At 40.4% G+C, this 25,632-nt stretch overlaps 1 protein-coding gene across 3 annotated transcripts in view; it reads right to left on the reverse strand.

Moving 5' to 3' along the window:
* disc1 (DISC1 scaffold protein) overlaps positions 1-24,081 on the reverse strand; it is a 47,904-nt gene extending 23,823 nt beyond the window's left edge. The window contains exons 1-10 of one of the 3 annotated variants that reach the window (XR_013900948.1): positions 23,794-24,081; positions 23,453-23,587; positions 19,258-20,126; positions 17,574-17,643; positions 16,102-16,258; positions 15,423-15,519; positions 14,776-15,008; positions 10,156-10,210; positions 7,227-7,329; positions 6,861-7,049 (exon numbers count right to left, since the gene is read on the reverse strand). Coding sequence is in view for 2 of the 3 variants with exons in the window: in XM_080287850.1 (XP_080143976.1) it covers positions 6,861-7,049; positions 7,227-7,329; positions 10,156-10,210; positions 14,776-15,008; positions 15,423-15,519; positions 16,102-16,258; positions 17,574-17,643; positions 19,258-20,126; positions 23,453-23,587; positions 23,794-23,965 (2,080 nt within the window). In the remaining variant the exon portion in view is untranslated. The remainder of the gene's footprint in view (positions 1-6,860; positions 7,050-7,226; positions 7,330-10,155; positions 10,211-14,775; positions 15,009-15,422; positions 15,520-16,101; positions 16,259-17,573; positions 17,644-19,257; positions 20,127-23,452; positions 23,588-23,793) is intronic. The other 2 variants (XM_080287851.1, XM_080287850.1) reach the window with 2 other exon arrangements.
* Positions 24,082-25,632: the final 1,551 nt, after the last annotated feature.

A 25,632-nucleotide genomic window follows, 5' to 3' on the forward strand; every position in this document is an offset into this window, starting at 1 on the left:
CAGGAGTCACCTATAAATCATGTCCATAAATATTAACAATAACTAGGCTACAAAATATGATGAAAATAAAACTAAGAAAAGCTAAGAATAGACACATGGTGAAACCAAAAGTCAAGCAGAGAATATTCAATAATAGACAGAACTTAAAATTTCAAAACTCAATCACAGTTATGGGTTTTACAGAAAAAAGTTAATATAGGCAAGGTGTTTTCAGTGCCTCCTGCATCACGAGCATTCAAAGAGCTCTCCAACTCTAAGTGAATAATGCGGTCATTTCTTCAGCGCCTTAACAACAAAAGCACCCAAACGTCTGTGAGGCCTTCTTGTTGTCAAACAAATTAGAGGCGGCTCTGCGCTAACAGAGCACCGGTGACATGCTTGTTATAAAAGCCTGTGCAATAATAAGGCAGAAGACAAAACTGTGTGTCTGTAATTGAGCTGAAGGCACTGACTGTGATGAATGTGTTTAAGCTTGGCTAGGTCTGTCTGAGTGTGACAGCGCTGCAGGTAAAACACAAACACGCAGTAGGCATATGGAGCCACTCCCACCATATATACCTGAACCTAACAGCAGCAGAGCTGACGGAGGGACAGCCTGATATAGGACAGATGCTCAATCACCCATGATGCTCTAGCTGTAGCATGCACAGATTGCAGCTGGCATAGCGGAGCATATTGTTGGGTTGTGCTTGAATGCACAACAAAAAGAATCACTTGACAAGTAATTGGGTGTGTGCAAAACTGTAGTTGGGTTGTGTTTTGGTCTTTTTTAAGTGATGGGTGCTAAACTGCTCAGCTGAAATCTTAAGAAATGCTCACTGTCATTGTATGTCAGTAAATAGAAACTGTTTAGAAGAGGCTCTAAACTATATTTCTACTGAAGCAAGCTGCAAATATATTTTTTGTTTTTGACAACTGAATCCAAGAAGCAACATTCCTCGGCAATGAGGAAGTCTCCCAAAAAAGTGCAGAGCACTCTCAACGCTTCACCAGCTCAACAATTCCGCCCCATTAAACATGCATCCTATTATTCCCCGGGTTTCCTCTTGGAACTCCGGGTTAGTACATTTTCACTAAAATGCATCTTCCCCCCCATCATCTCCCACTTGTATATGCGAGCAATATATCATCTTACTCTGGTGTTTTCGTTTAGCTGCAAATTTGTGGCTCATGAGATAAATATACTTAGAAACTCCAGTCGTTTTAGGGGAAATTAAAAAATACAATATTACAGAAATACCAAGTAATTCCACAAGATGGAAAGTCGGCTGCTTTCAGTGTGAGCCAGTGTGGTGGACTGACAGTCTGGCGTTACATCCCAAACCTAACAGCTGCAACATTTTTTGAGCTTTACCGTGTTTGCAGTGCACGTAGAAGAGAAGGAAGGCACAGTAGGGATATAAAACATTTGTTTCAGCGGTATGTAATTGAAGAAAAGACCTGATTGATTGATTGACGGAGCCTGATTGGAGTGGTACCTCAGTCAATTGTGTTTTTGCAGTAATTCTTTCAATGATAAATTCATAATGGAATGACAGGAAGAAAAAAATACTCAATATTGCTGAAACTTCAGAGACAAAGACCAAAAAACATCCTTCCCCCCCCCCAAGTCCACTTAACCACCGTGCCGCTCTCAATCACTCAGATGCTCTTCAGAGAAGAGCTGTCACACATTCCATCATGTTCTCAACAGAAGCACCCTAAAAGAGCCAGAGCTATGAATAAATCATATGTGTCCTCGCCTTTACTGTAAGAGAAAATTGCATTTGTCTAATAACACAGAGTGACTTGTATTGATGTGCACTTAAATCCGACTAGCACCGCATAGTTGGGTTCGAACTGACTGGCTTTAAACTACGGCACGAGCAACAGGAGCTGTATGGAGAAACAATAGCTGGTACAGTAATTAAATGGGTTCCAGTTGAGCCGCGTGAAGCAGAAAACAAGAGAACTGCTGGCATTGTAACAATGGCAGTGAACAGGCATTACCACACTACTTGGCTAAATGAAGAGGAGCACAGTCTGATGCAGCTTTCCCCATATGAAAGTCCTCACTACTGGGGGTCATTTACGCATCTTATTCAGCTCTTCAATTATTTATTTGTAAATTTAGCGTCGCTCGAGATCTCTCTTGGGGACAAAATTATACTCTCAGCGGGGAATCAAACCTCTGGCCATAATGGCTGTGGTATTCATCAGCAAACGTGCCAACGGCAATTAGGGACATAATGGCTCCCAGGCCAAAAAGCCCCCACACCGCAAGCACTCAACAAGCTGAAGCTGTGTGGCTTCAGCTTGTTGATGAATTTCTATCTTTACATGGCATCAGCAGGACTATTCATTGCCTCGGAGCTCACGCGATGACAATGGGCATGCTGTTTTCTTTGTACGGGATGACACTAATACCACAAGCGCGCGTGCTAGAAATGCCTCGGAAACCTAAAAGGATGGCCATCTTGGCTTTGACTTAGACAGTAATTTCTAATCCCCTCCAGCTAAAGAAATGGTAATGTGCTGTTGGTGGGCTATCAGTTTCCAGCAAGTGTGTGCCAGCCCCTTATTACCAAATAGGATGACAGTTTAATGAGCCCCTTGCTTGGTGTCAGCAACACATTTTGAAATTGCGCCTGCTGCCATATTGTGTGCGCCCACTTGAGCGTTTGAGCACGCCGCGCAACCAATCATTAACTTGCCGTCTTCTCTGTGACGTGTTACCACCTGACTCCAAATCCTTTGTTTAGCCGCCGCAGTTTCGTACCACTGGTTTCCCAGCCTGCAGAGCTACATTATTCAAGATGAGGCACACACGCACGCTGCGTTTAGGCTGCTGAGGTGAACGTGGTGATGCTTGTCATGGAAGAGATCAGTGTTATCCCTGGCTGTCAAGCAGACCGAGGTGTTCTTGGGTGTGCTTCCACAACAAAAATCCAGTGGAGGTCGATGAAACATAATCACTTTGAAATGAAAAGAGCTGCTTTCTCCTATAATGATATACAATTATAGACTGGATGTACTAAAATAGCAAGTCTATGCATTACTATACAACCCCCTAAAAACTTCATGCAACTAAGCCTGAACAATGGAGTACAAAAATAAAAGGGTGCCCCCTAGCGACAGGAAAGGGTGCATTCAGGACAGGACAATAGCATTAAATGTGAAGCTCCAGCCACAAATCTTTATGATCTGGGTAACAGCATATGGTAGATAGGAGGTTGTAGCATTAGCTTCAGTCTGATGCCGCTTCACTTCCTGCTCTAGCCCCATCACTTCACCACCCCCCCCTCTCCCGCCCTCCCCTCATCCTCCCGTCTGCGTGTCTCAGTGAGGGAAGTGACCTTTTTTAGAAATCTCCCTGTGACTGATGGACTAGAGAGAGTACCACTGCAGGTGGTGCCGTCAAAATCCATTTAGATCTCTACCAAATGCCCACGCGCCAAATCAATCTAAAGACTGAACCCTAAAAAAAAGAATTAAAAAATTTTTAAAAAGACAAGCCCCCGTTCCTTAAGATCTTAATCGAGTTCGAGAGCGTGTGAACGCTGATGCATCATGTCTGCGCACACTGGCTCGAAGGTAACCGGCTAACTTTACACAATTAAAGCTCAATTCCCTCGCACCACCCTCGCCACCTCGCCTCTTCGCGACTGCCAGTCCTTGCTGGTAACTCGTTTGAAGCCGATTCCCCCGCTGACAGCAGATCACTTTTGCTTCATTTGGGAGAAAAAGTCATTGTTCATTGATGTCCTCTCACAGTGTGGAGCAACATCAAGAGGCGACTTGTCTTTCAAAGAGCTCTCATGATTCACATTTTGAACTGATATTTAAAAAGTGTATTCAAAGAAAAAGAGAGGCGCCTTTCAAGTACACAACAAACGCTTTCACGCCTCAGTGGGCAGGGAAAAAAAAGAACAGCGCTGTTTCAGGTAATGCTGCACTTATTCATATTCATGCTTTAAAATGTTTATTCTAAGCTACTATAATAACTGTTTGTATGTTAACAATGGAACAAATGTGTACATGTAATGTCCCAAAGAGAATTATTACACAAACATCCCTTAAGCTGACTTTTTGTTTCTTGAGCTTTTTCACAGTTTTTCAGATTTTTGTCTTATTGTACAGGTTTCGTTCACTCTTGCTGCTCGAATCAGGCTTGTTTCCAGATGCAGCAGACAGCTGTTCTCAGCAACAAAAAAACCCCCAAAAATCATAGAAGGCAAAGTGTACACAACCTGCCGAGCACCTAAGGGCAGGCAGCTGTGCTAGCTGAAGGCCAGAAACATAATCTGAATGAATGACAATATGATGTCAACTTGAAAAGCAATGTGTTAGTTTTGTGTATTAAAAAAAAATACTGCTCACACTAGCTTTATAATTATAATACAAACATATCGATATGTTCCTTCGACCAGTTTTATTCATTTTTGTTTCTGATAGAGGGCTGGAGGAAAGGATTCATTTAAGCAAGCAGCGCTCTTAGTTTTATTAACACCGAAGGTTTTTCCTCTTAAGAAGCATGAAAGTGACTCCTGAGCTCACTGACTGGATGTTTTGTGGTTAATCACGCCTCAGGAATTCTAAAACTAAAATTGCGATATAGATTTTATGGTCATAAGTGTGTACTCTGGAGCTTTTCTCCAAAAACCTGTTGCTTATTTAGCACAGTTCTTACTCTTTTGTGCTAACGATTTAACCAGGACACTTTTTGTTGTAAAAGCTGCAACTATGAGCCACAGAATCCTGCATATGCAAATAAAATTAACTGGAATTTTATGTGTGGAACCAAAGTGGTTTCTATCTAGCCCCTACTTCAGATTTAATCCCCCATTAAACCGAATGGTAATTTTTTACATTTCAGTTTGGTACAAAATAAACAAGAAGTTATGCTGCATGTAGAGCCTTACTGGAGCTAGTAGGAACATTTTATTAATCTAACTGTATGCTAATATTCACCTGTGTGAGATTTATCTTCTCAACAAATTATATAAATTCATATATCTACATAGATTTTTAAGTAATACCATAATGGGCAAAAGATGCAGCAGTTTATTGAAATCTACACATGGAAATACAGAATATAAGCCCAAAACAGACTCTGTACAGTTCTAACAAGCCTGAAAGTCAATGTTTGGCTGGACTGTTTCCCTCCTCTTGACAGCCACCCTTTCATGGAGGCCATTTCTGATGAGGCTTCAGCAGCTGGATAAATTGAAGGGCCAGATGTTCCTCACAGGTCCTGTGTCAGGTCTTTTTCTAAGGACATACCGTGTTTAGATCCTGTTCATCTACTGTACACAGTTTTTATGCCTAATTCTTTCTTTTATCCAGCAGCATACTGAAATATGCTAAGATTCCAGCTAACGGCTTCTTGGGAATCTTTAAAATATGTGATGTTTGCTGATGATACAAACTTATTTTGCTCAGGAAAAGACATAAAGAAATTACTGAAAACAGTGGAAACAGAACTCATAAAGTTAAATAGATGGTTTGTATTTAATAAACTATCATTGAATGAAAGTAAAACAAAATTTATGTTATTTGGAGGTAGTAAAAGTAATATTAAAGTAAAATTGAATTTAAATAATGTTGAAATTGAAAGAGTATATGAGACAAAATTGTTAGGAGTAATTATTGATGATAAACTTTGTTTGAAGCCCCACATAGAACATGTGAAACGAAAATTATCCAAGTCTATTTCTATTCTTTATAAAACAAGAGATTTTTTGAATAAGAACTGCCTTTATTTATTGTATACTTCCCTTTGTTTGCCTTATATGACCTACTGTGCAGAAATTTGGGGGAACACATACAAAACATATTTGGATTCAATATTTAAATTGCAAAAAAGAGCTATTAGAATAATAAATAAAGTTGGATATAGGGAGTCCACCAACCAGTTTTTTTGTAGGATCATCTATGTTAAAATTCATGGACATTATATATTCTAAAACTTTAGAAATGATATATCGTGTGATGAAAAAGAATGTTCCAATTTGTATTTTAAGTATGTTTCAACTAAGAGATGGAAAATATGATTTGAGGGGGTCTTATAAGTTTGAAATGCCTAAAGTGAGAACCAATGTTAAGTATAGATGTGTGTCAGTTTTGGGAGTGAAATTATGGAATGGACTTAATGATGAACTGACGATGTGTTTTTCTTTGTCATTCTTCAGGAAGATTTTAAAAATTAGTATTATACAAGTTTATAGAAATTTGGTTTGTTAACATTTTTTTGTGTTGATTTAATTTCTTGATTTATCATTGATTTCTTTTCAAACTGTTATACAACTTATTTATCAATGTTATTTATTTTCTTGGTTAAGGATTTGATTATTTCTATGGGGGTAAGGGATAGGATAAGTATAAGCCATAAGGCTTTCAGCGTATTCCTTTTTCGGTTACTGTTTGAGTACTTTTATGTAAAATTATAATCTGTTGTTGTTGTTGTTGTTGACTGAAATAAAAAAATAAAAATTTCAATTTCAATTGTTAGTGCAGAAATACTATTTTATGCCCTTCAAACTGTGTTCTCATGCTAAGTTGTTTGTTATGTGTAGGCACAACAATGGTTCATCCTTTGCACCATTAGGCACAGTTTTTAAGCTTCAGTGATTTGTAGTTCAGTGTTAAGTGATCAGGTACAAGGACTGGACTGAAAATGAAGGAAAAAGCAGCCAACGCCCAAAGAAAAACCTGCAGAACTATTGCTCGAGACCACTTTTTAAAAATTGTGATAAAGTCTTGCTCCTTGTAGAAAAAAAAATGAATAAAGTAACAGTGTTGTAGATTTATATATTAATTAATCAATAGTAAAGACAAGGGTTTGATGTTGTCAGTCATACTGGGTAGCCTCTGCCACTCACCATGCTGGGCCTCCCTCTGCTCCAGCTCCTGTCTGAGTTGCTGCCGCTGCTCCTTCATCCTGGCGAGCTCCTGGCTGCTCCCTGAGCTGAGGCTGTGCAGCCTCTTGGCCAGAGCCTCAAGTCGGTCCCGCTCCAGGTACACCGCCTTCATCTCTGCTTTCAGTTCCTTAGCACTGCTGAAGTCATTACCTGCACCGGTGCACCACAGGAGCACATTATGCTTACAACGTCCATTAACGAGCTTCTTGATCATTAATAGCGTAATTAAGTGAGGCTAATGGTGGGTGAGCCAAGTAAATGGGGTAAATAAAAAAAAAAGGGTAATGCAGCAGGGATGTAGTGGGGTGTGGTTGAGTGGAAAGTTACCTGAGATGGCTGCCAGTTTGGCTTCATGTAGTGCCAAAAGCTGTGTTTCAGTCTCACTGACTTTCCTCCTTAGGCTGCTGCCCAGTCTCTGACTCATGACCACCTGAGGAAAAGAAAGAGAGGAACATGCAGAGGAGAGAGCAGGGGGGGAGGGCGGTAACTAACAAAACCTTCGCAGACACATGGATCCCACAGGAGGCAAAGCTCATTTCCAATTCCACTTTCATTTTCTTTTTGACACTCATTCTTACAAGACCTTACAAATTCATTTCCGTCCTTCTGTGTTCGCTCTGCTTTGAATACACAGCAGAGCATCAACGCCGATGTGTTACCTTTGTCTATAACCTTTAGAAAGAAAGAGAGTGCTTCTCCTTTCACATGGACAGACTGGAAAATGTGAAATCCTCATAAAAGATATCATTAGAAAGTCAGAGAGGAAAAGGCCCCTGAATGTCACAGCCTGATGGGGATGCGGCACCTCAGCCCTGAGTATTCACAAAGGAGCTGATGGTCTCCATCAGCCCGTCTGGCCCTCATCTGCCCTCACCCTGTCCTTTAAACCTCTGTTATTTCCATTGTATACACTTTGAACCACAGCTACAATCCCCACAATCCGCTTCCTTCTTTTTAGGAACTGTTTTTCTTTATTTTCACTGCTCAAAGAGATTTGGATCCAGATTTTCTGACGCGTGTTTTCCTTAAATCTGACACAGTTATGTGCAACACTTTGAAAAGGCAGTCAAATAGACTGTTATTTCCGAGGCAGAACATCCCCGGAGAGTTTTCTCCGCACAGAAATGTAGAAAGCGGATTTTTTTTTTCCCCAAACAGGCTTGTATAATTTTATTTCATGCATTACATGAAGTGAAAATATTTTTTGAGTGCTTTTTCAAACTGTAGAAATTCTGACATCGCTGATTTAATTTCAAAACATCAGGCTATTTGTCAATTTCAAAAAAGTTACTTTCATGTCAGCAATCATTTTGTCACAGCAGGTGAGCAATTTTCCACTTGGTGAATATATCATCTTGGAACCAAACTTCTCATTTTAGCTTAACAATGGGCACTTTGTGATGATGGTAAATGTATATCTGGGTAGAAACCCACGACATTTCTTTCAGGTGCAGCGGCAACATCAATCAGTGATTTGATGATGGCTTTCTGAAAGACTCAGTGACAGTAGCTTTACAGAGCTAACTCTGTAAGCTAACTTCTATCTCCTTATTCCATGCATCTAGTTTCTGGATAAAAATATCTGAAAAAAAGAAAATAACTAGTAAGCAGCATATGTCCGAATGAATATGCCAAAGTACAGAGGATGACAACAATAGCTTAGATAACCACTCATCACAAAGAAAGGTATACAGAAGAGCCTCTCTGAACACAACACATTCACCTTGAAGCATATGGGCAAAAACAGCAGAAGACCACACTGGGTGAACGAAATGGTCAGCTAAGAACAGGAAAGCGATGTTGTGAAGTGTAATAATATGGAGGATATTTTCTTAGCCCAGATTGGTCCCCTTATTACCAACTGAGCATGTACTGTTGCTGACTACGCTCACCTTTTTATAACCAGTGTGTCCATCTTCTAATGGTTGCTTCCAGCAGAATAACATATGTGACAAAGATCACATCATCTTAAACTGGTTTCGTGGACATGGCAGTGAGTTCTCTGTACTCAATGCCCTCCACAGTCACCAGAGCTCAATCCAGTAGGGCACTTCTGGGTTGTGGCGGAACATGAGAATCACATCGTGGATGTGCAGCCGACAAATCTGCAGCAACTGTGTGATGCCGTCATGTCGATATGGACCAAAATCTCAGAGAAATGTTTCCAGCAGCTTGTTGAATCTGTGCTACAAAGAATAAAGGCTAATGGATGTCCAACATCATCCAGTACTAGCAAGGTATAGATGAGCTCATGGTTTGGATCTCACCCTAAAAGTGTCAATCTGACAACACGCACTGCCAAGCAGCCCCAAATGATGAATTGCTTTTTGGGGAAGAGGAGAGACGTTGCAGGTAAACAGATGTGGGGATTAGAGTTTTTAGAACCCAGTGTGGTACACTGAAACACACTAAAGCTGACGTTGTTTGCTCTACATGTACTCTTGCAGATGCCTCAGGATTTTACAGTTGAACAACATGAACTCCATGTTGAAAGTCATACCCGAGACTATTTGACTCAGTTCTCATCACCAGTGACCATCTTTGACATGAAAAATTCAGGTCAGTTTGAGACAGACACTGACCGCTCTCACGGCACATTTAGCGTCTGTACTGATGCATATGTGCAAGAGAGATCTAAATGCAGTAGCAGCACAGAAGTGGTGCAAAATCTCAACATTAACAGGAACCGCTGCTACATCCAAATCAAGTTTTTGCTTCTTATGGTCTTCTGATTACACCGTGTGCAGCTTTGTGCCTCCTTTGTGCAGGAAGCACAAAGGAAAAGCAAACCCTTGATAAGCATGAGTGAATTCTAGTTATACAGCAGCATGCAAACCCAGGTAAACACACAAACAATGGACACGGGCTTCAAATCACTACGTTAGCCATGTTTTACTCATTTAGTTGATTTTAAAAGTGTGCATTTAAGCAAATCGGACAGCTTTTTCATCATCAGGTGTTGTAATAATTTTACGGATGATTTAGAATTTAGGGAGGATTTATTCAAAATGACAACTCCTGTGACTCTTGCAAAAAAACTGGAGAGTTTACTGCCTTGTCAAAGAGAAACAAGCTCATGAATACAGACACTGACATTTAGTACATATATTAAAAACACCAAAGCTTGCACAAGACACATAATGTGTATTTTGACTTACTGCTTATTAGATATTCACACACATTCAGTCATCGTCGACATGCTGAGAAGAGAATGAGATGATATAGAATAAATCAAGTCAGCGGAACAGTGGCTTACCTTAGCAGTGGCTTCCTTAATGGACAGATTTAATGCCTGCTCCTGCTCCTGGAGTCTGCAAAATAAAAACATAAATGTCACAGTGCAGGACTAAAGGTAATTTTTTCCATTTTGGGGATGAAATCGGGAGTTATCAATATGATATCTCCTGTTCCAATCTAGATTTTTGTTTTTTTTGTTTTTTTTTTAGCTTCTACTCATCTGGCAGCTAATCGCTTAACGGTTTGCAAACTAACAACTATCAAACTGAACCTTGGATAACTTTTTAAAGGACAGTCTTGAGAGTGTTTGTCCAGTGGATGGGAGCAAATATTCAACAACCAGTTCAGCCATGCACAAAAGTGAGACATTTCTTTATATTTTGCAGCTAATTATCTAGATTGCAGTCTTTTAACGTGTTCTTGAGGAATCGTTCTCCTGGCTGTCTAAAGGTCTTTCAAGGTCTTTCTTTAGACATTGGCCATATTTTTATCATTTTATCCAGTCCTTTTACCTGACCACTCTCAGAGGAACAGCTTTTTATTTGTTAAGCCACTTAAAACTGACTTATGAATCATTCACGGACAAAAAAATAAATCTAATTTAAGGTCTGAACCAGTGTTGTACTCTACACATATGATAACATAGCAGCCTGTCATGAAAACGCATCATTTGTTCACATTTGTTTAGTTGAATAGTTGCACCAACAAGGTGACTTACAAAGAACTTTTAGCCAAAAACTTAGTGTGCAGACATAGTGTGCAGTGTCCTTAAAAACCTTGACAAGTTAAAGAGAAAGCAAGATGTTGCAAACATATAACTGTTGATCTAGATAGTTAAAGAAGAAAGTTTCATTGGCAAAAGGTCTTCATCAGCATATACGAAGGAGGTGAGGAGAGAAGTACAACAGTGAGTGTCTAAAGCCAGCTGTAAAACACAGTGGAGGCTCCGTCATGGTGTATGGCCACATTTCAGCCAGTGGTGATGGGAATGGAATTATAAACGCAGGAAAGTACCATCAGATTTTGATTGGCCATGTAATCTGGAAAGTGTCTGATTGGCAACAGCTTCATTTTTCAGCATGACAATCATCCCAAACACACCGCCAGTGCAATAAAAACATACCTAGATAGAGAAACACACATTGGAACACTATCAGTCATGGATTGGCCTCCCTGTAGCCCAGACCTCAACATTAACGAAGAGTTGTGGGATCATCTTTACAAAAAACAAAACAAAAAGGCAGCCAAGATCCAAAGTAGTCCTTAAAGAAGCTTGGAGAACTATATTGAAGACTACTTAAAGAAATTACAAGAATGTCTTCCTAAGAGCTCAGGCCATACCATCACCACCAATTTTCAAGTTCATGTGGGTTAGCTTAAGACTTTCTTACCTCTCTTAGCTTCTTAAACATCTTGGCATACAGAAGATAAAAGACTTGTGGGTATCTCCATACAGAGTAAGTTCTTTGAACACTGTTCATCTTAGGTTGTAAAAAAATACATATAAGCTGATACTGTGTGCAAACACGAGCATAAGAGACCTGCATTGTGAGGACACGAGCTTTAAATTTTGCATTTGGAATCAAATGCTGTAACCAGTGAAGCTTGAGCCTGCATCTGGGTGGCTTACTTTAGCGTAAGAAAGAGAAACGCTGTGAGCGAGTGTGCCCCTTTTTGGAATACTGACCTGAAATAAACTACATCAAAATAAAGAGAAGACTGAACCTGAAAAACACCTTCCATTGTAAAATATGGCTCAATATTTGTGTTTTCTTTAACTGGCCTGTTGGATTCAACTCTAGCCCAATATTTCAGACAATAAGGGAAAACAGGACAACCCATTAAGGTCACACTACTTGGTGACAGATCTAAATCAATTACAAGATGGAGAAAAATGAGCATAAAATCCATTATGCACAGTACAGTCACCTTGAGACAGTCCCAATTGTCTCACAAAAATCATTATGTCCACTCCATGTTATTCAAGCTGATGCTCAGAGTGAGTCAGAGTTAAATGTTGTCTCTGAACATCAGTCTTATAGCGCCGAGTGGATTTCTTTAATTCAGTATTCGTGTGGAAAAAAACCTGATACGAGACAGAAATATCCTGTGTTGTTTGGAAAAGGGGCGACTGCAACACAATCATCACGGTGACCCGTGGCAAGCCACCCACAGATGTGCAGCTGAATATCCAATCTGAGGTCGCAATTTCAATCAGCAACGAGAATAAATGCGTTTCAGCCGGGGTGAGAATAAGCCAGATATCAAATTATGCCAGTGGTGGTGGGTCACACCGCCAAGAAGGCGATAAGTACAATTTACATGTCTTTCTAACGAGTGGCAAGACGGAGAGGCTTTCCACAGTGCTCCCTTGCAAGCTATTAACTTCAGAGGATATGATGCAAAGTGATCGTTAGCATCTAAGAAAAAAGCCATTAAAATTCAAAGCAGGTTCAAGCAGGTGTGAGAGAAGAAGACTGAAGGCACGTGGGATAAGAAACTAGCTGTCCTCTCTGAATCTAAGAAACAAGTTACTCCTAAAGGGCTGCAAACTGCTTTACATTACATCCATTTGTCAGTGGCTTTTGTTTATAAAGACTTGAAATACATGAGCTGAACCTCTCCAGGAACAATAGGCATCCAGTGCTGCATGGGCAGACCTGTCGATCACCGAACAAAGTGAGCAATTTTGCCTGTAAGCTGATAAAAAGGGTAATGATTCATGTAAATGCAAGGCTAGGTGTCTTCTGTGCTGTTACTGGAGGTGTTGATTTGGTTGAAACGTGATGGTGTGATTTTGACAATTCTGCTGAAAGATTTATTCAAAGTGCCACTTTGTCTAAGGATGGATGAAGCTGAGAGGCGATGACTTAGAAACAGCAGATCGCCACTGACACATCAACTTCAAAATGGGCTAATTAAATGTATGTAACATGATGAAAGAGAAAAAAACCCTATGGACAGACTGTTGCATGGTCACCAGCATTTGCAGCTCTATAGCAGCCCCACCTGGCCGTTCCAGGTATTGCACAAATACAAATACTGACCACTGCATAAGAAGTGAGCACATCTGACAGACTTGTACTAAACAAATGCTTTATGCATAGTAACCACACCAAGATCTTGCACAAGGTTAAATTATCATTACTGTGGCTAATTTTGCCCAAATTAATTGATATTTTCATATTTTTATCAAAGTAATATTAAATACAAATCTGGCTTCTACTGCACATTTTGAGTAATATTAAATAAGAAGATGCACCTCCTGGAGTTTTTATGAAAAATGAAAGAATACAAAACCTTTTGACTGCACTGGATAAACGTTACCTGTCTATTAAGCTGGCGTCAGGTAACAAAAATACTTCTTCTACATTTACAGTAAAGAATTATGTTTAAAACTCCAGTCCTCCTGCTGTCAGAGGAGGAAACCATCATAAAGTGGATAAACAAATAGCTGTCATGGAGGATGCTGTGATGTTTGGCAATTTGTCAGCTTCAGGGCTTGTTTTCCTCATTCCTGACATACACTGTGCCGATTCCTCTATTGTATATAAATATGTAAGTAGAAATACATCAAATTAACACAACAACACAAATTATGTTACCTTCAAACTAGTTCTGAGTAAAGGTTATGCATGCAAAGGCCCAATCAGCGGACACTTTTCACAGTTTAGGTGTTAGATCCGGCTCGACCAATCAAACTGAGAGTCCAACGACCGACAGGAGAAACTGTAATACCGACGTGCAAAATTCAAAAGGTGTGAAAATGTTTTCTCAATGCTCAAGACCTCAATTTCCATTTTTCACATACATTTGCACATTTTCTTAACTATTCTGCTCGCTAGCAGAAGCAGATCCTGGAGAGCAAAACGCCTTTAATACATCCAAAGATCTGCAGTGAAGGCTTTGATGCCCTCATTTGAAGTTTTTCCCTAAATACAGATGAGGACAGAATTACTAGTGAAGTGTTTTTGAGGAGATTACAGTTCCAGAAACGTTGAATCATCCCCACATCATAACACTCCCACCACTGTGCTTCACTGTGGGGACGGTGCTGTTTGGGTTATACGCCTCTCCCTTCTGTCTGTGACCAAAGAGCTCTAGTTTCATCTCATCTCACCAAATGATGCACTTCCAGTATGAACAATCTTTCCCCAGGTTGTTCTTAGCACATTTCAGCGTGGCAGTTGTTCTGGGCTCTTTAGTCTCATCTCCGACTAGTTCTCGTTCCGGTCATTCTCAGTGCTTTTTTAGAGGCAGAGAAGATTTATATACTGTGTGTAAATTGGAGGATAACTCTTGGTTTTTGTAAGCTTTGAGGAATACAGAGTTAAAGCATGTCATTGCGCATATATAATAAATAATAATAATTTTATCCTCATTTGTAAACTTCTGTTCCTGGGAACAGCATGTTTCATTCATTCATTACCTGCAGCTTTGTAAAGGAGGCTCTAAATTTTTAATTATTTCATGCAACCACTCAAACAAGATGAAAGCATTATTATTAACTATGCTCAAAAAGACAACTGTTTAGTTCTCTATTTTTCCACTTCCTTTTTTTTCGGCTCATGCAAACACAGCCTTTCATGTCACAAATGTGACATTTAAGCAAGCAAATCATGACATATATGGCGCTGACCTGAGCATGGAGGGAGGACGAGAGACTGAGATTTGTGTGCGATTCTCAGAAGCGACGAGGTCCTGGAGGGTTCGGCTCATGTCGCGAAGCTGAGCCGTGCTGCAGCTCCTCAGCACGGAGGCCTCCAGCTCCTCAGCCTCCACCTGTTGCTCTTCCTGCTGGATCTGCTGCTCCAGACACCGGCTACGGTCCTTCAGCTCCACCAGTCTCTGCTGCAGCTCTGCGATCTCCTCCTGCAGAGGTGGAGCAATGTTCATTTCATTCATTTTACATGTATGTTAGAAATAACATAGTTTCTATGAAGGTAATCAGCAACAGTGAAGTAGTCCTTCAGTTTTTTAAGCCAGCAGATTGAATGAAAAATTCAAACACCTAATCTGAAACTGAAGGAAACTTGACTGGTGAGTTATTAGCTTTTTTCAGAATTGTTAATCAATAGTTTGTTTGATATTAAAGTAGCAGTGAGATTAATTAATCTTGTTCACACTCATTCACTGTCAGTGTAAATACTGCTGACAGCTATGCATATTTTACAAATTTCATTCACTTTTGTGAGCAAGGAAAGAAGCTGTTTTATTAAATTCTCAGAGGAGCAGTAACTCAGACCAGCCTGACGTACAAAGCGGAACGACGTGAGCCGAATTTACCTCGACAAGCCGTCTCTCTCGTATCAGACGTTCTCTTCGTTGCAGTGGACCCTGTGATGAGTCGGATTGCTCCCCTGCAACAGGCTCTGCACACTCCCTGCCACAAAATGACACCATTTTTAACAGCTTTGATTAACATTTTCAGGAGGTTAATCCACATTTAATGTTGCTTTTAATCTCTGTAAGTCAAAGCTAAAGAGAGCTGCAGATTGGTAATATACAGTATGGTTGTGTGTAATCACTTTTTCCCACAGATTCTCATCAAATAACTCTGTGACAGTGGAAAATCTGCTGTTTATCAGAGGTGACCTAAAATCCTTTTGCTTATATTTGTTCGGGATACTCTCTGAAGAGGCCCCACCTGATTTCCTTCCTGTCACAAGAGCTATTTTGGAGAGCTCCCCCTCTTTGATCTGTGCTACAATATTGCAACAAAAGAAAGAGAATGAGCTTATGAACTCAAATAAACCCCATTATGTCCTGAACAAAGGGAGTTTATTGCTATAAAAGTAGATCTGTTTTTGTTTAAGTGACACACAATATAAAACGAGGTCCAAAACAAAACAGGAAAAGTAATTTTCAGTGTAACCACATTTCATATTATATTCCCCTTATATATTGTATGCAGTTAACGTTTTAAATATAGTGTTTCAGTTAACATGATCAAACCAGCACTGACCTGTACTGACTGCAGTCTGCCCTCTGGAGGGCGCTGTCCACCGCCTGTCGGAGCCTCTCCAGGAGCAACGCCACGCTGGGCTGTTGGGAGGGTAAACCCAGCTTCAGAGTGCTTCGTTCTTTAGACAGCTCCTCTAACTTTTTCCCAAAGCGCTCAGCTGTGAACACACATACACACATGCTGAATAACATGCAGAAAACATCAGCTAGAGGAGTCCAGTTATCAGCAAGTGGTGTTGTGTTCTAGCCCTTTACTAGAAGTCATTTAAAGGGAGCACATTTCTGACCTTGCTGTATTTATGAATCCTGAATAAAAATCTGCATTTCTTGGCTCTGTAAACACATAAAACTAGAATTATCCCAGTCTGGCGGGTTCATAGCTAAATTAAAAGATGGCAAGCACGACATACACAGACAGAATTTACAGAACCAATCTCATCAGCTATTTAATCCAACACTGTGTAAGTGGAAAAACAGAAAACTAAACGTATAAGTCAGAGAATGAATAGACAAGGAGAACACCAGCCAAGGCATACAACACTGACCCAAATAATAAGCACGTTCGAACAGATCTACAGGATACAGAAACATGTGTATTTAAACCTGTTTTTAAGCTGCTCCCTTATTCACAGGGGTCACCACGTGCAGATAGACACACATGGTTTTAATATGGTGGGTTTTTAGGCTGGATGCCTTTCCTGACAAAACCCTCCCAGTGATTTCAGTCTCCTGATATCAAACCAGGGATCTTCTGTGTGTAATGCAAATGTGTTAACCACAGAAGCAGATGTATCTTATGTATTTGTTCTATCACAAAATAAAAGAAATGGGTTAAAATGCAGTTTTTGGTTTGATTGTTTATATTTTTTTACAATATCTAGGTCAGGTACAAGTACAAATGATATTTGTTAGGTTTGAGGCTTTGTTGTTTCGTTGCAATAATCACGGGGAACCCCTTCCTGTAAACTTTTCTGTAAAAGCTTCCCTTATTTCTCTGTAAATACCCTTTATTTTGATTTGAGTCGACATAATAACTGTGCTACTTTCTGTTTTAAGCCACATAAATTGAAGATTTTCTAGTTTTACCATTATAGGATAGTTAAAAATAAAGCTCTGTGCCTCATCTCTCACATGTTCTTTCACACAGGTCATCTCAGTATGGTGAACAGCAAATTAGCAAGAAATTTAATAAAGAAGCTGACATCAAAGTGATAAATGATCCAAACATGTGAGTGCAAGCACACTCATGAGTTAGAAGGACAGCACGTGTTAAGCTCCTGTGGCTTTCTGGTCACTGAGTCAGAATATTTTCACTTTGAACTGTGCTCTTTTCTCTAACTTTAAGTTATTGTGTTTAGGGATATTAAACTTTACTTTTTAAAAACAAATAGTAAAAAGATAAATAGAATCTTATCAAATCATTCATAAAGTCGTTATTTTGTAACCTTAACCGAAATGGCTAAACTGGTTTACCTGCGTCATAATCGTCGTCCAGAATTGCTTTCTGCTGGAGCCTCTGCAGCTTCAACATCATGGATTCAATCTGAGAGACAGCAAAAAGACAGAACAGGTTACACAACAGTAACTCCAGAGTTCATCGCCTTTTAAACAGTCAATATATGCAGAAAAAAGGTGGGTGCAATGACTGCCAGGTCAAAGTGATACTGGGTCAGCAAGCTGAGGAAAGGGCGTTAACAATAACTTGACTACAGTACTTCACCGTTTTACTTTTTTTGAGGAGGACCTGAAAGATTCTATCAGATGTAAAACACTAAAGCAAATACTGAAAAATGTTTTTATCAGATGAAATATGGGGTCATTTTTATCACTTTCAAGCTTAGAATGTAAGATTAAAAAAAAATATTGTTTGCTTTTCTGTAAAATACTCACAAGGCAATTATTTCTCATTTCTTGCAAAATGCATGAATTATACACTAATTAAAAGTACTTAGGTAGTACTTAATATTAATTACAGAATAATTTGTCTTCTTTTCTATAAAATACCTGCAGTTATTCCCTTATTCTAGTGTACCTATCTTTAAGTATTTCCTTGTAAATTTAATTACTTTGTATTTTCAAATAAACTATATTTAAATTTCATTTAATTTCAGGGGAATTATGTCCTTACTCACGTGCAGTATTACAAAGTGTTAACCAAAAGTTTGGTTAAGTAGGTGAGTTGAATACTTAGTTTTCTCTTTCAGAAAAATTTAAACCTGCTTGCTTTTGTCTTTCTTAATAAAACAAGAAAGCATCAGTACAGCATCACTCTGATGAGTCTGTAAGTACAATGTTCTGCTATTAGAAAAAGCTAGCTGGTTAGCTTGAACGTCTAAAACAAGTGTAAACAAACAAACACGATACATGACCAGGTCTTAAAGTGCAACTTAGTTCTGACACTTAGTATAAGATAAAGAGATGATTAGTGAGTTTCAGAGTTACTCAACTCTTGGGTGAATTTTGTTAACAAAACAAGGCTAACAGCTGCTGGCTGTAGCTTCATATCTACCAACAAGGTATGAGCTGGAACTAGTAAGGAAAGCAAATACGGGTTTCCTGATTTAATATAGTATTCATCTCTCTGTAGTTTAGTCTCATCTTGACTGTAGACCAAGGTGTCAAACCTAGGGCCCGGCAAAAACTCCAATCTGGCCCACTGGAAGAATTTGGAAAATGTGAAGGAGTGAATCGATTTTGAACTTTTAACTGTATTTTCCTAGGATATACAGCTTTTTCCATTGACAAACACCACCCCCCATTGCAATCTATACTACACCAAATAGTCAAAAATAACAGAAAAACAATTCAATGACAGAGAAGTTCCTGTATCGACTATGTCCATCATAGAAATTTCTACTATAGAAATAAAAGAACATTATTATAAATATAGGAAAGTGAGGGGTGCCAGAACTTTTTCTGTTATTTTACATATTTATCATATAGAACAGACATACTGTTGAAATTTCTTCTTGGGAAAATTGTTTAGTTAAACTTTACTAAACAGAAAGTGGAGTTTCACTAGTTCGTCACACTTAAAATCAAAGTGGGCTGTATGTGGCCCATAGTGTTAGATGAGTTTGACGTCGCTGCTCTAGACCTTGTTGGGAGATTAATTTGAATGACTGATATGTGAATTTCATGAGTCTGTCTTGCCCACCTTGGTGTGAGTGCGGTTGTTTTGGAGGCAGTCTTGCAGCACGCCCTCGTACTTCTTCAGCAGGTTATCCCAGCCTTGCTCCAAGGCAGGTGTAGCGCTCTCGTAGCCTGAGGTGACAGAGGAGGCAGAGGTACTGTCCGAGTCCAGGGAGAGTGAGGAGGTGGCCTCTATATCAATAGACTGAGCCTCACAGTCAGGCACGTGGGATCTTTCTACGTGGGTGGCAAACAGGCATTCTCGCCAAAACTTTCCTCCAGGTAGTGTTTGAGCAGGAGACGACTGCTTAGAGAAATTGTGCTCGACAGGTAAGGTTTCGGGTTTTGTTTGAGGCAGGTCAGATGCTTTTGTTGATGAACTTAGTTCTTGCTCTTGTGTGGGTGTGGTGGTTGTTTTCTGGCTGGAGGTAAGTGACTGTTGGATGAAACTGAAGCTGGAGTTAAAAGAGTCCTCTGGCTCTGAATGAGTGTCCAGGCTCGAACTTAACCTGAGTTCATTGTTGGGCAGTGAGGACTGGCCCAGATGGCTGGATGTACTCTTAGAATTGCAGTCCACAGGGGAAGGAGGGTGGGTAACAGAGCAGACAAAGCTCTGAGTCTTCCAGGAGCTACACGTGTGTTTATCAGGCTGTTGATGATTTATTAAAGACACACTGTCTGCAGGAGCTGGACTTGGCCTTTGAGCATTAGTTGCATCAGCTATGTCAGCGTCACGTCCTGATTTTCCATTGGTAATAAAAGTGGTTGTCCCAACGTCCTCCTCCTCTTCCTGAGTGGCGCTCTGCAGTCTGCACTGCTCTCCTCTCATGTACCCTGGTCTTCGGTGGAGCCTCTTACGGCTGGAGCTGCCAGCTGTCCCTGATGCTCTGCCACCTGTCGATGCAGAGATTAACCATTAAGCTTGACAACATGGCCATGAGGAAGATAACGCATGACCTCATAGAACTGGTAGGATTAACCATGTAATCAATGGCTAGAGCAGGAAGATGTAATGCTACGTGTACTAATTACACAAGTACCCGAAGCAGCTGTGATCCAGCAAAATGACCTTGTTTTTAAAAATAGTGCCTAATGGACTGAATTTTTTTTTTTTTTTTTTTTAAACGTTGGGCAGATGTGTGACATTTCCCAGGGTTCTGTTCCAGCTGTTGGGAAATACCAAAGCTGCACAGTCATTTATAAGTTAAGACATGCCTCTCTGTGGGATACCAGATGCATGAACAATATATTCTGAGGTTAGATTTGCATTTGTTTATTTTTGCAAATAGCAAAATTCTTCAGAGGAAAGGTTCTCAAAACATAGCAGGGGGTTCACGCCTGGATCTGGAGCCTTAAATCGGTCTATTTCACTGAAATATAGGGCAAAGGGCACACAGGCAAGGTCTGATTCATGTTGGTCCACTAACAAACCGGCACTGATGACGCTATTGTTTTTATAACCACTCAGCTTCTCTCTTTTTCTTAAAGCAGTAAGGCTGATAAAGTTTACCTGAGATCTATTTCTGAGTGGGTGCTATAACCTGTGAGTCTTCCAGCCAAAGCAATAAACTGAAGGATTGTTTAGAACAATACTGATTACCCTCGCTTTATCAAACCCACTTGCACTGCACTCATAGCTTGTCTCAAAGCTTTTCAGTTATTACGAAAGCCATGTTTTTTGTAAAGGGGGCATAACCGAAATAGCTTGTGAAGCACAGACACTGCCAATCTTAGTAACAAGAAGTGATACAAACATGCATGCAAACAGCGTTTGGTCTGAAAGTGGAGCGTAATGATAAAGGCCAGATTGTGGCGGGAGTTAGACACCTGCTGCAGGGCCACGTGATTAATACATATCATGTTTAGGATTCAGACGAGGAGGCGCGCTCAAATGCTGGGGATCAACAGCCCCTTTGTGTACAGCTGCGCTGCTCCTTCTTTCACTTCTGGCTCTCGCTTTCTCCTCCCACTCGCGAACACTGAAGTCACACAGAGGCACACTGACAGTGCTGAAAACACTGGGATCAGTTGTACTATTGTCAGTGTAAAAGCCTGTTAAACGCTTTAACTACGATAAAAACAAATCCAAAAGTAGAAAACGCAAACAAACACATAAAAACAACATCTTACGCAACTGCAAACCTCTACAAATAATGTGTTTTTTGCAGTGGGAGCACAATTATCAAGACAGGAATGCGGGGCATTGAAGAAAGCATGACCGATGAGCAAACCACAGCCCACTTCCCAACACCCAGTAACCTCCTACGATGCCACTCCTAACCTATCCCATGAGACTGTAAGAGACTCAAATAGACACCAGTGAGAGCAGTATTTCAAGTGAAAGTAACACACGGATGCTCCCATTGTAGCCACAGTGTTTTTGTGTGTGTGCAGTGTCACTTAGAGCTTGGGTTACACACAGGTCCATTAGAGGGTCCTTGCAGACGTGGCCACTGGTCCATAACTGATGTAAGAAACCCAACACCATCTGTAGGTTACAGCTACAACCGCACACTGTCTACCATCTGGTGTGGCTAGATGTTATACTAAGCCCTCTACAACAACTAAGAGTCGAAAGAAGAGGGACATGATGGTGTTACTGTATCCTCGCCATACTTCGATTACACAAAGAGAGCTCTTCCTGGTTTAAGGGGAAGGAAATGCCTCAGGGCCCATTGTTTTGTGTCTGCTGGCTTGTGTGTATGTCAGAGGGGCATCTATTTTTTGGCTAAAGCCCCTCAGAGGTATTTTCTACTTCCTGTCGGGCTTTGGGCTAAAATAGTTCACCGGGAATTCAGGCAGAATATACAAACAAGCAAGCAGTGACGTTGAGTGGTTCAACATCAAAGATAAAACAGTCTCTCTGCAACAGCATTCTCACTGTAGCATGTTATCAGTGCTGAAGAAACTGTACAGAGAGCCTGAGAAAAAGAAGCATGTCAGCCAGAAGAGGCGAGATTATTTACCTTTGGAGATTAAAGAGGCCCTCCTCAGCACCCTTAGGTTAAACACTGCATCCAATTGGGCACTGAAAGTGCTTGAGCCAAAGACAGAGAGGAATGCAGGGGCTCTCATAAAAACACAAACATTTGAGGAACAAGCTCAGCACCCTCTGACACACACACAGACACACAAGCGGATCTGCATGTCAGCAACCTCCTGAGAAGCAGCACTGCTCGGCAGATGTGCAAAACCTCGCCACTTGTGACCAAAGAGAGCGTCACAAAAAGGGGAAGTGAAAGTTAGCAGTGATATCTATTCATCTTACTAAAGAAATGACTACATAAGTGGATGAAAACCCAACAATACAGTATGCTCCAATGCCAGTTCCTATCTTTGGTCCTAAATCTTGGTCCTTATCGCTCCATTTTGCACGGTAGGTTAAAGGATGGGGATATTCCAAGGATTGCGTCTCTGCTATGCTCTTGTCAGACTGTAATCACATGAGGATCAGTTGAGTCTGTGTTATAGAGATTCATTTACACACTGCACATACTCTTTAATAGGCATTTTGATATTTCTGGTAGATTAGATTCATTCAAAAATGTCACACAACAGAGACCAGGGAAAAATCTACTCACAGCAGAAGCTGTTTCGGAAGCACTTTGGGAAATAGATTTTTATCTAAGGTTTACCACATCTAGCAGCCTTTTAACTGCAGTAGTTACCCTGTTGCATGTGGCGAGATCATAACAGTCTGATAAATGGGTCTAATGGAGGTCTGATTACCGGCATCCTGCGTGAACAGACTTGGATCACATTTCTATTTATTAGTCAAGCTCATTTTATTTGTATAAAACATGTTAAAAGACCCAAATAGAGACAATACGCAGGAAAATGCTTCTCTACTTTGTCTAAAGAGGTGGGGAACATATTATTTAAGTATTTAATCATTTCCAACTCATCATCACTCCTCCATGAATGACTGGTAGGGAGACTTTAAACCTTTATGATCCAGGGAACTGTGAACTTTCATACACATTCCAGGCAATGCATTATTAAACAGGCTATGAGTCTTCACTGCGGCTGCTCTGCTTTTGTTTAATCATCTGATGATTATCCCTCCCTAAAAACTGCCGGCTTAGTACATCCTAATACTACTATTTTATCCAATTTCGGTGTATTAAAGTTGTATGAAGTTCCTGGGGGTGTATACATATCCTGTAAAAGACCAGGGTCGGTGTGAGAACATCAGCGGATAGTTAAAAATCTTGTTTTACCTTGAATGGTTTCGCGGCGGTGAAGCAGAGAGTTGCCGTGGCATTCCAGTCCCATCAGTCCAGCGAACATTTTTCCATTAAAAAAGGCTGTTTGTGTTGAAAAGTCAAAGAAAGTCAGACCTCGGTGGCACAAGCCTGCATAGAGTTACATCGACCATGTTTTAGAAGAAGTGAAGCCAAGCAAAGGGACTGATCTCATTTCCGTTATGGAAAAGTGAACCCGGGCTGCTATATTTTCCCTGCACACAGTGAGTGACGGGTGAAAACTGCTTCCCAGCGCGCTGTTTTGTCCCTGATGAAAATTTCTTGACACAAACATTTATGGTACATCAGATTCTTACATTTCTCCCCCTGTTGGAAACAAGTGGGTCCCGCTGCGCCTGAACTGACGGTCTGGAGAAAGACTTCACGTCGTGCTGTTCCTTGTGGGGAAAGTATGGAAAACACATCCAGCGGTGGTGTGCAGTGGCAGAAGTACATAGCCCAGGAAAATCCGTCTGTTAGTCGACACATCGATCAGTTGATCAGTAATCCGTTAGTCGCTGCGCCCTTGCGTCATGCGTCGCGTTGGAGCTCCTACGTGTTCAGGAATTTGACTCCAGACTCCTTCAGACCGCCTCATATCCACAGCGGGCACACTGTGGAAGTAGCAGCGGACACGGAACCGGATTAAATAACGCAGTTGTTTATGTTTATATGTGCTGTATTTTAGTGTCACTGAAGCTTGTGGAGGAAATTTATGGGGGAAAATACCATCTCTCTACTATTAAGTCACAAATACCATGAAGTTCAAATGTATACACACAGGATGCGTGTGATTCAGTCATTTAAATCACAGTGTAGCAGGTCTGTACTCCCTTACACATCTTAATGTGTCTCTTTCTTTCGGCACTCAGGGAATCAGCGAGTAGCACCAAACCCTAGACCTCACATGGCGCAGAGTCTTTTCATCCACCCCTTCACACACCGCTCATCCCAGTGCTCCTTTCATTCAGCTCGCCTGGCTCGTGAACAATACTCAGAGACAAAAAGCTCTGTTCAACAGACAGAATGCAGGACGTACTTACACATAGCTAGGGTAAGAGCAGGGATGAAACACGTTGCCTGGCACGCAGAGTGCCATCACCTGCTCTTTGTTAAAGATTAGAGGCGCATTGGAGATGCGTTTTTGACATCAGCGCACTGCCCCACAGGCTGGCTAGTTTCCAGGAGAAGCCCTTTGACTAACCTCTCAAGTTTTAGCTTAGTTGTCAAGTTTTAGTCTTTGGCTTACCTCTGTGCCATAAGTTTTAAGACATAAGAAACACCATATTATGCGAAAAACCCAGAAAGAAGATGCTAAAATTACACACGGTGTCTATAAGGGAGCAGATGAAATGTATAAGAATGATGTAATCACATCTGTCTTATGTATTGATATATGAGGGCTTTTATGAAATAACTAAGCAATCAGGAAAAGAGTGACTGCAAGGATAAAAAATGACTTAATCAAAGGATAAACACGTAGCTGTTGACTAATAACACATTAGCTCCTGCTCTGTTAGGTTTAACTTGCTCTTTCCCTTCATCAGCTATGCATTCAATGCATCCATCGCATGCATTTTTCACAGTGCTGTAGCTGTGTTGCTGACTTTGACCAGCAGATGTCAGACTTCACACAGATATATTAGTTTATCCGCCATAGAAAGTTAAGAAATAACTTTTTTCTTTACATTTCCCAAAAGTATGTGTACACGTTTTCACTTTTACATCAAACCTTGAGAAATACACGTTTTCGTCCAACTTTGATTTCATACATAACTACAACCATAGGCTGACTACGTGTTTCCTGATTTAGTCGTATTCACAAAATATTCATTTGATCCATCATGTTTATGTCACTGTATACACAAATATATAGTATCACATTTAAATAGTCTGAATGTGGATTTAATAGCATTCTTTTCTCCTAATAAAAAAAGGTCCATGCCAGTTTTTTGACTTTCTCCTGTGTATGGAACCAGGAAGTTTTTAAGCATGGCCACGAGAGTCATTTCCAAGCCAAAGGTCTAAATCATTGTAAGTTTTATAGCTCTCACTGACAAAGATGTTAAGAGTGGTTTTGGTCTGCCATATTCCAGACAGAGTTACAGCAAATCTCTGGATTAGGGTTGTTCCAGGATTTATTTATTCATTTATAT

The sequence above is a fragment of the Astatotilapia calliptera genome, chromosome 13 (assembly GCF_964374335.1).
Source record: "Astatotilapia calliptera chromosome 13, fAstCal68.1, whole genome shotgun sequence".
NCBI lineage: Eukaryota > Metazoa > Chordata > Actinopteri > Cichliformes > Cichlidae > Astatotilapia > Astatotilapia calliptera.